The 15,719-nt window shown below is 38.4% G+C and overlaps 2 protein-coding genes across 4 annotated transcripts in view; both read right to left on the bottom strand.

The window, feature by feature from the left end:
• LOC146470198 (copine-1-like) overlaps nt 1–6,128 on the bottom strand; it is a 15,501-nt gene extending 9,373 nt beyond the window's left edge. The window contains exons 1-3 of one of the 3 annotated variants that reach the window (XM_085122272.1): nt 6,036–6,128; nt 4,000–4,323; nt 341–747 (exon numbers count right to left, since the gene is read on the bottom strand). In XM_085122272.1, coding sequence (XP_084978398.1) covers nt 341–747; nt 4,000–4,320 — 728 coding nt within the window. In that variant the 5' untranslated portion in view covers nt 4,321–4,323; nt 6,036–6,128. Of the gene's footprint in view, nt 1–340; nt 748–3,999; nt 4,324–4,537; nt 4,771–5,334; nt 5,597–6,035 lie in introns of those variants that run through there. The other 2 variants (XM_085122271.1, XM_085122273.1) reach the window with 2 other exon arrangements.
• Nucleotides 6,129–7,955: 1,827 nt separating this feature from the next.
• Nucleotides 7,956–15,528, bottom strand: LOC146470199 (A-kinase-interacting protein 1-like). The gene is made up of 5 exons (XM_085122328.1): nt 15,413–15,528; nt 15,083–15,211; nt 11,416–11,496; nt 9,928–10,032; nt 7,956–8,990 (listed from the first exon to the last, which is right to left on the bottom strand). The coding sequence occupies exons 1-5, from the start codon at nt 15,422–15,424 to the stop codon at nt 8,847–8,849; spliced, it is 471 nt and encodes a 156-aa protein (XP_084978454.1). The 5' UTR covers nt 15,425–15,528; the 3' UTR covers nt 7,956–8,846.
• Nucleotides 15,529–15,719: the final 191 nt, after the last annotated feature.

Consider the following 15,719-nt stretch of genomic DNA (forward strand, 5'->3'; position numbering starts at 1 on the left):
TCTGTTTTTTTTTTTTTTGTGGATCTTAAAGGGACTATGTCAGCTGAGGTACATGCGCAGTAAAGTCCGGTTGAGGCTAATTTGCATACAACTCGACGTAGGATTTTTGCCTTTCCGTCATTGCAAAAGCTTTCAAAAATATCGCAACAAACAGCTTCTGTAATTGCAAAAGAACCGTTTATAAATAAAAAAATTCAGCTAATTTTACGAAGATGAACGCCATTCAAACAGATGAAAACAGCTTCCTGAACTCTTTAAAAAAAAAATTGGCAAAAACCAGCAAAAACGTAAACCCGCAGTAATATCGTACAATGCGACAGCTAAGTTGAGATGAACTTACTTCGGTGAAGCTGTTCTTGTGACCACTTCAGATCTATAAACCGGGTGAAAATGACCAGGCTTAGAAAGCAGACGATTCACTTCAAAAAATGCATCGCATTTTCCTAAGAGTCCTTTCTTCGTCAGATTTGTGGCTGCAAAATGAAGTCTTACATTGCTCCGGTTATCCTTTACATCTTCCACGTAAACATGAATATAACCACGTGATTTGACATCCCCTGGGAACCGCAATGTTCTTATTAAGGATCCATTGTCCGATTCTAACAGAGTTTCCAGTTCGATTTCTAGGGAGCCGATAAAGTCGTGTTTACGGAGGTCCTTTGAGGTGAAGTTAGCCAGATCGAAAACGGAAAAGCGAAGTCTCGGGTACACGGTAGTGTTTGCTTCAATGATGAACGTTTCTATAAACTTTAAAAAAAAAAAAAACAAGAAAAAAGATTAGATGCTTTCCTTCTGAAGCCATAAAGGGACACGTGATCTATTTCTACTGTCATTTTGATTGACCACAAAACGTATTATTTTGTATAGTTTGGAAACATTAAGATAGTGATCTACTTGATTGTGGCCCAAGCGTCTTGAGCGATCAAGAAACTGAAGACCTTGCCAGTTTCTATAAAATGTTGACACTGACTTTAAAATATAAAATGTGGACGTTTCGGTTGTTGTTACAACCTTCTTCAGCTTCTTCAGCTTATTTTTAATTTTAATTTTATTGATACAACATCCTGAATGCCGTTTACATTAACATTATCAAGCTGAAGAAGGTTGTAGCAATAACCGAAACGTCCACATTTCATACTTTAAAACCTTGCCAGTTGTTCTCCTTCATTCTATTCAACCATCGTCTCCCCTGGGGGAACTCAAAGTTATGGAGACTACATCTGATTTAACGTCGTCAGAAAGCGACTTAGGGGCCTGAAGGAAAGGTGGGATGGGATAGCTACTTCCCAATGCCCCTCGGCATTCTTTACTAGGCCTCTTCCTAGGCCTCTGGTTGGCGCAATCTAAAGTACTCAAGGACATAAGTAGTAGGTAGATATGTGCATATTTTCTTCACCTCAGTCATTCAACTCACTGCACCTTCTTTTGACGAAAACCTCTAAACCATGATCGAGTTACAGAGAGCCCTTCTAAAACAAACTTGGAGTTTACTGAACTGTTATTAACCCATTCAGTCTCAAAGGTATTCTCAAGCAACAAATGACGTCACGTCAACGTTAAGGTATATTGCGTATACAACGCGCCTTGCAGTCAGTAAAAAATGTAAGCCCGTTTCTTTCAATAAGGGCTGTTTCCCCAAACGTTTATTTCGGGCATACCGAACAATTTAAAATTTTGAGAGAGAAAGTGAAAAAAAAGTTGTGTCGCTTTTATTTTCGCTTCTCCTCCCAGATTTGCTGGCGTTATAGCTATTGATTAGAGGTCCATTGGCCCTGTGATGGAAACAGTTTGGCCTTGACGTTAAGGAAAATAGTAAATTTGTAACAAGAAGTGGAGATCAGCTGTGGCAAGGCCATATTTTTTATCCGGCATTTTTCGGGGAAATTTCTTTGGCCCACCGTGTGTAACCATGGCCTAATTCATCCTATTGTTTTCATTTAGGCATAATTTGCAAGATCCCATCTTCATGTATCGACTGACTATGTTTCAAAAGTACCTCAAGTCGTTATAGTAACGTCGTCATAATTGGCACAACAAAAGCCTGGCCTTTCTTTGGCGGCTTTTTTTTTTTTGGGTGGGGGGGGGGGGGGGGGGAGTACGAGAGTGAATAGCTGAAATGACCCTCAATTTGAACGAACCCTAAAACCATTAATTAATTCACTGAGGTGGAGAAACACCTAAGAAGTGCAATTTAAATTAACAGCGATGTTTTGTTGCAATCAGAATAAACGACCTGAACTTGAAACTGAATTGCCGCTAAATACCCTTCATAAACAGGGCTTTTTTAGAATGAAGTTCGTAGAGGTGAGAATCATTGTTTTGCAAATGTAACAAAAGCAAATAGCCGACCATAAAGTCATTAGGGATGTAAAATGAAAGGAAATCGAAGCAATATTCACGGAAAATTAACCCCGACATGTCAGCTTATAGTTATTAATTAAAACTAGAAAAATTATGAAGTATTATTCAGGACAGTAACTGCTTTAATTACTGTTAGCAAGCACACATTAGAGAATTTTAAAATTACGTTCACGGCAAACGGGAGACAGGACCAGGTGATTATGTTAACTCTTGAGTTTGCCGCTCGCTGTTTTCAGTTTCTCACAGTTTAGCGTTACTATCAAAGGCCAGAATTATTTTGCACTGTTCTCATCTATGTACTCATCTTTTTAACAAAACATAGATGTGAATCCCACGTTTGCCGTTTGCCACAAACGCAATTCGAAATATCTATTATTCATTATTATTAATGTCGCGAATATCTTTATCAATCGCATCGCTCGTGAACACTTCCAAGCAATTGCTTTTTACATCGAGTGCTTACACGTTTTCAAACATTCTCGTTTATAATAGACAAAAGTACCAATATCGCCACGAGTTTGATTTTAAAACCGGGGAAAACCAAACAGTCCAAAAACATTTTCTATTTATTGTAATCTAGCATTGTGATCGACAGGTGTAAAACTTCAATTTAAAAAAAAAAAGGCTAAATTAAGAGTAAGGCAGATTTACCTTAATCTCGCTCGGCTCCTTAAATTTCTCATGTAAAAAAAGGCGCTTCTTATCAGAAAAAAAATCCACTGCACAAAATAAAATATCTAAGGATTCGTACACGTATACGCATAAATTACAGTAAACTGGCGCTTGGAGGGACTTAGAACACACAATTTTAAATAGTTATTTAAAAAGACAACACGCATTTAACGTTTACATAACCGGCCGCTTCAAACGATTTCCTCCCCACAGAGACGTAGAACAGACAAATTTAATAGGTATTTAAAATTGGACAGTACACATTTACTGGGCTTTTTAAACGACCCCGCTAGCTAGTTCCTGACCGCGTAACGTGGAGTGCGGCCGATTTCAGACTAACGCGCCATTTTGTTGCCGGGAAAAGCATTGGAAGACAAATAAAAACTTTCAATATGTTGCGGTAACAAACTGCTTTGTTACAATTCGTCGGTGAGCTGTGTAACGACAGTAACAATTTTTTTAACGCAACATTGTTATATTAAACTAGAATCGTTTCGTCTAAACAGTTGCCTTTAAAAGGGAGATAATCGTCATTCTTTTTTTTTATATATATATTTATTACAGTCAAAGCAAAAATTCATTGGCGAATTCATTTCTCACCCAGTGAAATAAGAATTATTACTCCGTTTCAGTAATATCACTGTGAAAGATAAAAATAATGCCATAAATTAAGATCGTGGGACGAATTCTTTTTATCGCGACTAAAATATACATGAAAATGTAACGCGGTGAAGCCGAAGTAAAATCTCTTAATATAAGACCTTATACAACATTCACCAAATTCGCAAAAATGAAGCCACTTCACTTTAGACGCCCGATAAAGTATTTAAACCTCTTGTCGATCTTATAGTTTATACTGGTGCAGTAATGTCTTATGAAATAGGTGTAGCTGATCTCAATTAATTAAAATAAGCACATGAAAATGTCGGTAGAATGGACTTGCTACGTCTGAATACATGAACGTACCTTTGGATGTAAGCAGTTTGGTATAGACTCCGTTCTTCCATATTCCATCCACTGGCCAAGCCTTTTCACGTACAACACACACATTGGATCGCTTTTGGAAAACTTATCGAGTTGTACAAGGTCGGTACATTCTATAAACAGCTCTAATTTTCGTTTCTTTTGGAAAGCGTTCGTTTGCAACGTGCCGTGTTTTGAAGTATTTTCCATCAGCAAACCACCGCTCCCTTTTGCCTGTATAAACGTTGATTCATTCTCTTCGTTGGCGACTTTGTAATTTCTCAAAGATGCCGTCGACTTGCTTTTTGCCACAATTTTGGCCATTACCTGAAAGACAAAAGGCCAACCGACAGAGAAAAATAAATACCTTTTCAATGCTCAGTCTTTTTAGTGATTTAAAAAGAATCAATGTTTGTTTATTTTTTTCTTGAATGAAAACCCACAAGACCTGTTTGTCTCCACAGCTGATGCCAGCCGTGGCGATTTCAACTTTAAACGAGTTTTAATTCTAAAATTTTCTACTTGGAAAAATAAAACGTACCACAGAAAAGTACTACCAACAGCTTAGACTTCGATAGAGAGCCTAAAAATGTTATTTCAGTTTTGTTTTTTAACTGTAAGGGTCATGATGAAATGATCATCGACTTTCGCTTCAGAAATCTGAAATATTTGCACAACAAGAGGTAGAATCGGCTCAGTGCCGTTGAAGGTCTGTCAGATTCTCCACTGGCCATTAAATTGAAATTTTCTGCGGTGAATGAATAAGTGTCACAGGCATTACAATAGAATGCGGGCGAACGAGAATACAACACTTCATAAACAAAGAACACAATGAACTTTAATTCTTGAGAACAATACAGTTTGATTGGCAGATGTTATTTACATAACCATGGATCCGCGGATTAACTTTCAAAAACGTCAAATCAGAGCATATAAATAAAATGATTCAAAGCAGTTTCTTGGAGACAGGAAAGCTTTCAGAGAAATGTAAATGCCTCGTACAAATAAGGCCAAAATAATGAGCTTCATCGTTATACTTCTTCAATTATGTCTGTGATTCCGGCCAAACCGGAGGTTCTCTGCGTGCAAGAGTTCATTGATACATTTAATACGCAGACATTATATAAATTTTACTATTTGAAATCTACGAAATATAGAACTGATCACTTCTAATGTCCAAACATGACAATAAAATAAGCCTTTTTATCAATTCTTGGACGGTTTTCTCAGTGTTGTTTACAATTGAGCCTTTCAAAATTTGTATTCAAAAACTAAGCAATATTAGCGGAATCTGGAAGTGGGATAATTTTTACCTTACACCCAAAAACGTATACTTACCTATTGACCAGGAAGCGGGTAGCTGCCTTGTTACTCTTCTTGGACCATATGAGACAAGAATTACGGCGCACAAAGGTTAGCTGTTTCTGCCGTTTGAGGTGACGGCTCACACACGACTGCTGTCGCAAGTCTTGCGTGACAAACACGTTGTTGTCAAGGCAATAATTATTACATTGGATTTGTTTGAAATGTGTGACTTCAAGTGTGACGTCTGCGTAATAAGTCAAACTGCGCTTTCACAAGCATGCGAAACTTGTTTTGGCGAAATCCAAAAAGTTGGCAAACTCCCGATTTCACGAGACAAAAGCGTGTTGAAGTTCTGTTAGTTTAAACATTTTTTTCAGTTGGTGGACGCTGAAAAATCACGAGTCACGCATGAAGAGTGCACAAGGTTTAATTACACGAATCATGACATTTCTAGTTTTCCTTAACTTCTTCCCCAACGTGTATCTTATGAACTATAATACTGCCCTCTGTCATGTACACTAGTTAACAATTAACCATTTTTAGTATAATTATTATGGGGAAGACGAAAGGGAGCGGGGGCTAAACACAAATGGGCGCAAAGTAGGTCCTATGTATTATATCTGTATAGATACTTGCACGTTATAAATTTTTAAATTTCATTGTGGGGAGAGGGGAGTCGAGCTGCAAGTGAACATCTGGGGGGCGAATAAACAATAAAAGGAACAAACACTGACCGTGAAACAGCAACACAATCAACTCTTCTCTTCCAAAGGTACTACGGGAACACGGAAATAAGGGAGTTGTGAATTGATTGTTGTGAAAGATATTGCTCTAATGAATCACAACACGCACAAACAACGATCAAGGAGAAGGAGTTAGACAGAGTCAATTCCTACAAGTATCTGGGCGTAATTATCAATGAGAATCTGTCTTGGACTGATCACGTGGATTACATCAAGAACAAAGTGTCTCAGAGGCTTGGCGTTCTACAGAGAATAAAACATCTCCTGCCAAGAGATACAAGGGAACTCTTTGTAAAAGCCATGGTGCTGCCAATCCTTGATTATGCTGATGTAACTTGGGGGGACAAGTCCAACACCACACTGATGAACAAGATCCAATTACTCCAGAATAAAGCAGCTAAATTAATTTTAAATATGCCAAAACATTCATCAGCAACAGAAGCCCTTGATCTACTGGGTTGGGATACATTGGAAAAAAGGCGAAGATCTCATCGCTTATTTTTAGTTTTTAAGTCCTTGAATGGTTTGATTGATTGGAATTTTAATTTTAATCATTTTAAAGACATCCATGATTATAACACTCGTTTTAGTAATAACATCTGTAAACCACAATCAAAGCGCTCATGGGGACAGCATCGTTTTATTTGTCATGCGGTAGATGACTGGAACACTCTCCCAGACGGCATTAGGAACATTTCCAATTTTTTAGTTTTTAGACGTCTTATTAGAAACATGTAGACTTTTTTTATCGATCTTATCCTTTTTACTTTTCATTTTTTAGATAGCTATATTTGTAATCTTTTTGTATTCTTACGTTAGATTTATGCAGGGCCTCACTGAAAACCACATTTTGTGACGTGGGCTCCCTGTTAAAATATCTTATTTATTTATTATATAACGCAATGAACCAATCGGAAACTATTAAAACCAATACAAGTAAATTGCGTCAAGCGCGGAAAACGTTTGCAAGCAAGTCATTAAATATTGGTTTTCGTTTTACTGCTGTCTTGGATGAGACAATGGGGCGAGTTTTGTTACCCTGCAATCAAAGAACGTAGCAAAGCAAAACCAAAGGAAAAGCCAAGTTACTTTTGACACTTATTGAAAATCGGTCTTTGTATTTGTTCCCCCCCCCCCCCCTCGGGGTACCCAGATGTTTGTTTGCGGAGAAAACATCTGGTAAAATCGATCACGTTCTCCAATCTGAGTTACGTGAACTATTTTGCCAGATGCTCTCACAAGAACAGTGAGAAGATCAGGGTACGAGATTACCCTAACCCTATTTCAGAGCAAAATGTGTAACTTTCTATTTCAGACCTGGCTTCTAAAATTCATACCCATTTTCCGACTTGATCCATATAGACTCCATACCCGTTTTCGGACCAAAATGGTTAAAATCTTTATCCTATTTCAGACCAAAACAGTTTAAAGACCATACCCCAGTTGTTCAAAGAGCGGATAACTTTATCCAGTGGATAAGTCGCTATCCAGCGGTGCAAAAGTACTCCAAGCCACGGCTTTTAGCAAGTTTTTCTCACAATCCCATACTTAAATTAGACGTACGCTTCTACTCTATTCGCAAATTGTAGGGCTATAGGGAAATTCCTTCACGCTTTTTATCTGTTGCGTAGCGACCTGTCCATTAAATAAAATTATCCGATCTTTGAACAACTGGGGCATGTGTTTCGACGCCGCCGATACACGTATAGCTCGTATAGGGGAGTTACCCCCGGGAAAGGGAGTATATGCTTGACTAAACTGGAGATTGAGGCGTTTGTGAGAATACTACTATATTTATACCAGCTTGTGTTCATACAGTCTCACTTTTATTTGCCAGCACAATTTGCAAGATTCTACCGTGCGCAACGCGCGCCTCAAACGATTGCTTTAGATCAACATTATAAGTGTTAATTTCGATGAATCACTACAAATTTTATTTCTTCTCGCATAAAACTAAATGTACAAAATATTTCTCGATCTTACACTAAATGAATACGTTTTACAAGGTGAAAATACTCCATTGCAAATTACATTACTTAAAACTAATCCAAGGAAAACAAATTAGTTCAAACCTATCTGTGAAGTGAAGAGACTTTTTGCTGTGTACTTTTTAAAGGGTGGAAAATAAGGTTCTGAAACTGTGGGCAGTCGTTTCATAATCGAAAATTTCGTGTGTTCGTTCGAGCTATAACGCTTCTTTACTGTCTTTTCACCATATGAATACACACTGAAAGTAATGTGACACGAGACAACTTTTAACGATGATTGTTAACGCAACAGCGAGCGGACAACTTTTAACGCAACATTTTGTCACGGCAACATGTTGCGTGGTTTTGAAAACAGTGGATAAGTCGAGTCATCAAAACTCGAGAATACGCATGCGCGCCTGGGTAAAACCGGTATGTCCAGTAGGAAACTGGCCTGACTAAGCCGTTGGCAGAGTCGCCTTAATCTTTCCTAACTTATCTAGAAAAGGTCGAAACAAAAATTAACTCTGCTAGCAGGGTGAAGCAGGGTAAAAACAAGTCGAAAACAAAAACAATGTGTTGAAATCTTTAAAGGCAACAATGTTGCGTTAAAAATCGTCCAGCGTCACATCACCTTAATTAAAACTAAAATTACAAGCTATCATAATTTAAAAATACAATTATTATTTCTATTATTACAACGGTCAATCATCAAAAAACCTTTTAAACTAAGTTACTATTTTTTCATTCTTTTGTTACAAGTCAGTGTCATTGGTCTTTATCGCCCAGTAAACAGACGGCAAAATCAATGGTACATGTACAATGTACAATTACTTTACAAAGAGAACCCGAGATCCACTGTCTGTCCAGGCTCCAAACGTACAATATGGGTGTGCTGCCTAGGCGCGCCATATCGGCCAGCGGAAACAGCGTAACTGCCAGGCGCTACTTCTACTTGGACGTCTTCCATTCTCTGAAGCTTGAAGAGGAAGTTCAAAGGTCAGATTGAATTTCACCACAGCCAGGTTGTCCCTGGACTCATGAACTCAACGAATTTTCACTTCTAACGAACACATTTTCAAGCCTTAGTTACAAAAAAGAACATAAGGGGTACTCAGTACAAAATCTATGTACATATAGCTTTGGCGCAAAAAAGCCCCTCAAACTCATACTATGAGCAACTTAGAAGCCGGCAAGATTGAGCTCCTTGAATCTAGAGCACATATCCCCAAGTCGCTGAAAAAGGATGCAAGCATCACTGGGGTTGCTGGAGTTGCTGCAAGATCGTAGAGCTGTTTCAAAAATCATGGCAATTATTTCGTTCGGAAGGTGGTCAAATAAACATTTCTCTTTGCTTCTTCTTTTCTGATTATCATTCTCATACTGATTCTCGTATATGCCATGGGAAACGCCCTCTTTTACTGTTTGGTCCTCTCTGCTGGTTCCACCATTCGTTTTGTTTTCTCTTTTGTCATTATTTTTGTCGGCTTTCTCCGTCTCGTTTTCTGCTTCACTCCATACTTCCTGGTTCTCTTGCATTTCATTGAAACAGGTTTCAGCGGCATTCTCCTGTACCTCTAGGCAAGCACACATAATGCTCCCCTTGCCCTTCTGCAAAGAATCCCAGGTTGAAATCGAAATTCGTAGGTTGGATTTATAACAAAATGCTGTACCTATATTGCACAATGCGCACATTATTGCAAAATGCCGCAATCGTTATTACAAAACGCGTAACTTATTACAAAATGCCGCAGAACAACGACATTTGAAAGTTTACGACCAGTGACCGTGTGGCATTTCCCCCACATATCGATAACTCGTTCATTGCGTATGGACGCATTTGCGAGTTAAAAGGGACTTCTTGTAGTTTTTAAGACTAATGCAAGAAGAACGTTCAAAATAATAAAACTACTTACTGGGTGTCTTCGAGTAGCTAAGTTATAATCTGGCTGATGGAATCTGTTGCAGTGATGCGCATCCTGGGAATTACATTCCTCTTTCGATCTGCAGCTGAAATAACGCTGGGGAAATGAAAAGAGTTCTGTAGTTTTCATTGGCGCTGAACACAAGTCTGGAAACAAACTGCATGTAGGCAAATGGGATGATTGTAGGCTCAAATCCTTTCATGCATTTGCATCAATCCCTACTTGACCAAACTGCACAATGATTTAATTTTCTTGAACTACATTGTAAGTGGCAAATCACTGCCTAAAGGCAGCAAAATCTCTAACTCTTGGTTTATTTTTAGAAGACTGCAATGTGTTGTTGTCAATAACATAAATGGAGATATGTCCAGGAATGCATGCTTAATATGGGATGCAAGAACTGTATGATATGTACACATCACAAGGTGTCCCCTAACCTTAAAGTCTTACCAAAACACAAACAATTCTGTCAAACATGAAGCCAGATGAAAGTGAATGAAAAGGTCTGTCTTATATAAAGAACCCCAATTCAGGGTTAAGTGTAGGGGAGGAAGGTTGGGAAATACCAGTAATTATTCCCTGGCTCAATTTAGCAATTCTCCACCCTGAGTTTCAAAATATAGATCCATATCAAAATTCATTCCCAAGGGATTGGGAATGATGGTATTAATTCAAGGGTTTTGGGCAAGACTCATAAATGCCTTTTTGGGCTTCAAATTCAAATTGTTGAATGAGTGCCATAACTCAAATGAACTGTTTCTACTAAGCTATGTAAGTTCGCTTAACAAAACTAATATCGTAATTTAAGTCAAAAATATATTTTGTATTCAAAAAGACATCCAGTTATAATGTACATAACATTTGTATTTCAAACTGCAGTGCTGTGTTAAGTTGTGCGTACTTGGTCTTTCAAAGGGGACTAAATCTATTGCAAAATACAGATGTTCTAAAAATGTTTTAAAAGTTGCAAAACAAAAATGTGTTAAGATTACTGGTGATACAATTTTGGAAATATGTAAAAGTTCTATTTTTAGTCTGATATACATGTAGTGTATGGTGAAAGAGGTAAATATCTTAGTCCTTCGCTCTCTTGACTTGTCATTCACAGTTACTGAGATGCAAGTGTAAAGGCTTGTTGAGTTAGAAAAAACGAAACTAATCTAAATAGGTTGAGATTGTAGAAAAACTGAAAATAAAATGATGGAGGAAGTTGTGTTTACAAGACTTGGGAGATTGTTTCTTAAGAATATTATTATTACACCTAAAATGAAAACGGTCCAAGCTCAAGGCACCCCATTTCATAAAACAAATTAATGAAACGTCTGGCTGGGGAACATTTTGTTTTGGCAACATGTAGTTAACAGACCTGTTACAAGCCACTGAGCTACAGAGCTACATTCTAAAAAGTTAGTCTCAAGCACCAAAGTGGTCAGGAGGGGCAAGACAACTGCACCTCATCAAGTGTTTACAGTAGCTTACCTTACACTGCCGACTTGTAACATTCATGTATTGCAGCACCGTGTCAAATGCATCCTCTATTGTGGTGTGTACTTTAGGCTCCTACAGACAACAGCCAAAAAACTGCTTTATAGCATTTTTCATAAATGTGAGACACATTTTATTTAGCAATTATTAAAACACTTGAAATTTTTACCGTCCGGAGTAGTTACCATTCAGGAAGCCCTGTACAGGAAATGGCATATGAAACTGGCATGTTGTGAGGGAGTTAGTTACTTTGACTCAAGAAGTTAACATACCAGTAAACAAATCAGCTCAAGACATTCTACAATCATGATAAAATCATGACTCTTACATAGGAAGCACAATACAGTGTTAACATGAGATCAGGCATCATAAGGATGGTATGATTGCATGTGTGCAGGTGATTTTCATGTATGCAGTTTATTATCCACTCAGATAAAATTGGAATTTGGAAATATTGTTCATTTCATTTTATTTTATTTGTTAGGCAAGTGAAGATAAACAATAAAAAAGAACAACGTTTCGGTGTCGTCATGATATCATTATCAACATGACACCGAAACGCTCTTCGTTTTTATCATCTTTTATTGCTATGTATATCTAAACCTTTACTTATAAGGATTTTATTTGTTATTTGTTATTATTTTTGTGGGGGGGGGGGGGGGGAGAACTACATGTAGAGAGAGAGAGAGACCCTGAGGCAAGGTGACAACCAGCAACAAACACAAAAGAACTGATGTCAAGTTTTTAAGATTAAAAGTTCAGGCATTCACATACAACACAGCACATGGGAGATGACAACTCACTGCTTCCAGTTACCAGTCAACAATAGCAGTGTCTTTCACTAATACTCAGATAACACATGGCCAAATACTATTTTACTGATCTTACAGTACCGGACAGAAGAAACATAACAGGGAACGCGTGCTGGAACGCTTAGGGAACGCAAAAAGGAATGCTAAGGGAATGCTTGGGGAACGCTTAGGCAAAGCTTAGAGAAGTTACGCAAAACAGAACGCTTTAAGAACACGTTCAGTGCAGCTTTCGATGTTAGCATGGTTAGGTTTCTTCTGTCCGGTACTGTATAATAATTATTAAACAATCACCATGGATTGTTGGGGAATTCAACTTCAGTCTAGATTTCTCAATACATACAGAAACTTTTGGATGCATTTTGATTTGAAAGGTATGAGGAGAAACGTTGAACCTCATGTGTGGTTTGAAAATTGACAGCAATGGGAATTTCTTTGTAACAATGGGTTCAGTGAGCACTGGATTGGTCTGAAATATGGTCTTTTCTCCCTTGGTTTTCTCCTATTTAGTATTACTACAGTTAAGTCGGCTACAAAGAACCCTTCAAATTACTGATTTTTACCATTTTGATCCAAAAGGATGACATTAACAGTACATGCCAGGTGACATAAGTTTACTTTTACTTTGAACTAAAAATTTAAATATTCCTGATATAATTCATGTTAAGCATTTCTGTATCCCCCAAATTTCCTTATATTAAATGAAACTACAAACAGTCACAGTTTCTGTGGTTCTCCTGCGTATCTGCAGGATGGTCATTGAGCTAAACGGAGACTCATGCTGGTGACCTGTTATGCATCATTCAGTAAATTCAAGCTGTGCCTATCCCCCTCCTGGGCCATTTTTTTCACATTGCCCATCCCAGGGGTTGGGCATTTGACAGCGTCATCATTTTACACCTCATAGCACTCTCACTTCCTTTCAATGATACATTCATTGGCAACGATTATAAATTGTAATTTGCTGCGGTTCACAGAATAGCAGCAAATTGTTGTTTTCACAGTTCACCTACTTTTGACGGTTACCATGACAATGCCACAAGGATAAATGAGCAGGATTTACTGAGTAAAGCCACTCTAGACTGACCATGCTGTCGCTCTTTCCTTAACGTTCAAATTTTTTTTTTAAGCGGCCTTAACACAGCAAACTCGTGTTGGCAAACTCAAGTTGATGTGTGTGAACGGCACAAAAACAGTCGGTGACTGTCAACCAATCAAAACACGCGCTCTATTCACGTAATTTGCATAACACTTCACAAAATGGCGGACGGACGTGAAGAACATGCAACTTTTCAATTCATCGAGGAAGTTCAAAACTGTCCAGATCTGTGGGACGAAAATGGAAGAACTAGCAGAGAAACTGGGGTTAAAAGGCGCAAAGCTCTTGGAAGAGCGTGCTGTACGCTCCAAGGGTGGGATTTCTATTCTATTTTTCCACCACTTTCTGTTTCTTCTTCAGTGATTAACATACCATAGGACCAAGACAGAAGCGGCAACTCTTCGTGAGTGCCACTGCACTACGTCGGCCATGTTGCAAATTTAGCGTGTTGTGATTTGACGCGAGTTTGACGTGTGAAGGCACGAGTTTGCCAACTTTTTGAAGTTTGCCAACACGAGTTTGCCAACTTTAGTTTGCCGTGTGAAGGCCGCTTTAAACTTTCTTCTGTCGAGTGACGTTCAAAATTTTTATTAATATGTATAAAGCATTAAGGTTACAACACTACTCCCTCAGGATTGTTAGTAATACATGACACTGCATTCGGGAAGGATCAGGTTTCCTCCTTTAGAGACAGGGGTTTTTTATTGAGGGACAGCAGGCAAATAATTGTTTAATAAATGCTGGACTGTCTCTAGCCCTTTACCTGCACAGCAGTCAGTACCCTATTTAACAGTGAATTTGTGTGGTCATGGGATTGTTCTGGGTTGGGAATAGGGAAAGCCTTGTAATAATTACTCAAGTCTTAGGAGGGCAAAATCAGATCGTAGATCTACAGAACAAGTGGTCACTGGAACAATAATGAGAACACTTATTTGAGACTTAATTTTGCCTGAATCAACTTTAAAAAAACAAAAAATAAATAAACTTATTTTTTGAGCTGTACGGTGGGGCATTTGAACAGCTTGTTTGTCCCTGCTACATGGGACATTTGCCAGTTTGTTTTCAAAAAATCATAATGTCTAGGGGTTGGGGGTGGGGAGATGGGCACTGTTGCATACATGTAAGTGTAAGTACCAACCTATCACAGATGTGCAAGCTTAATTTGGGTGTCTAGAAAACCCAGACCTAGAAAACTCAGACCCTCTGGGTGTCTTGAAAACTCAGGCCATAGAAAACTCAGACCCCCAGGATATCTCGAAAACTCGGACCCTAGAAAACTCAGACCCCCTGGGTGTCTCGAAAATGCAGACCCAAAAATAGAACAGGTTTACACTACGTGATGCTGCAAGCCGACTTGTTTACTGTTCGTAAAATCTGCCGAGAAAAGAAATACAGCTCGCAGGGGTAGATATCTGCACTGATCAAGAAAATGATACTCAACATTGGCATCGATTCTTGGTTTCTTTATGAGTATAAGCCAAGTTTATCCAAAATGTGATTGTTTTCGAACGCGAGGTGTGTTGAGACATCCAGGGGGTCTGAGTTTTCTATGGTCTGAGTTTTCGAGACACCCAGATGGGTCTAAGTTTTCTAGGGTCTGAGGTCTGAGTTTTCGAGGTCTGAATTTTTTAGACACCCAGCTTAATTTGACGCATGTCCTGCATACTGCCGAGATCAGTGACGTGGAAAGTGTCCTGTTACTATCTTGCTTTGTTAGCTAGATAATATACATGTATTTTCCTGCATACAGTACCTGCATGGAGTGAAATGAAGTGTTGGTATGATCCGGCCATTCTACCTTCCTTAACAAAGCCTTGTTAAGCGTTGTCACCCCCTGTCTTCCTGAACGACATAAAGTACAATGCAACCAACTATCGTCATCCTAAAAGCCACGAGAAGAACGTTACAAAATGAAAAGAGTGTCATAAAGCTTCCTCACTGTGAAATTTCGTGTGGGCTTATGGATGCATTGCGGCTAAGATCGTCGATCTTGGTTCGTGCGTCGACGGTTGAACATAACAGCTTGCAAGTCTTTTATTTGAGTATTGCAGTATAACATTAACATTTAAGTTAAATTACTAACCTTTAAGGGCATCGTATCCAAAATCGCTTGTTGGTTCAGCGAGCAAAGTTTTCCGTTGTTGTTGAATGAAGTTGTTGGTTGGTACGCGCCAACGACGCGCGCCGTTTCTGAAGCGACTTACTTTGTAGGGAGGGGTGAGTAATTAGAAAAGAATGAATATTTGTATAAAAATCTTCAAAAGGGTTAAATACTTTGTTGCTTAAATTTTCAATCCATTTCTTAATTTTCTAAGTAGAAATTCAATTCAGTTAAAAAAAATAATTTTTCTGGTTCTTGGTGGACAAGTTTTACATTACTCAGTACCTCC

This window comes from Pavona decussata, unplaced genomic scaffold (genome assembly GCF_977016875.1).
Source record: "Pavona decussata unplaced genomic scaffold, jaPavDecu1.1 SCAFFOLD_114, whole genome shotgun sequence".
NCBI classification, from domain to species: Eukaryota; Metazoa; Cnidaria; class Anthozoa; order Scleractinia; family Agariciidae; genus Pavona; species Pavona decussata.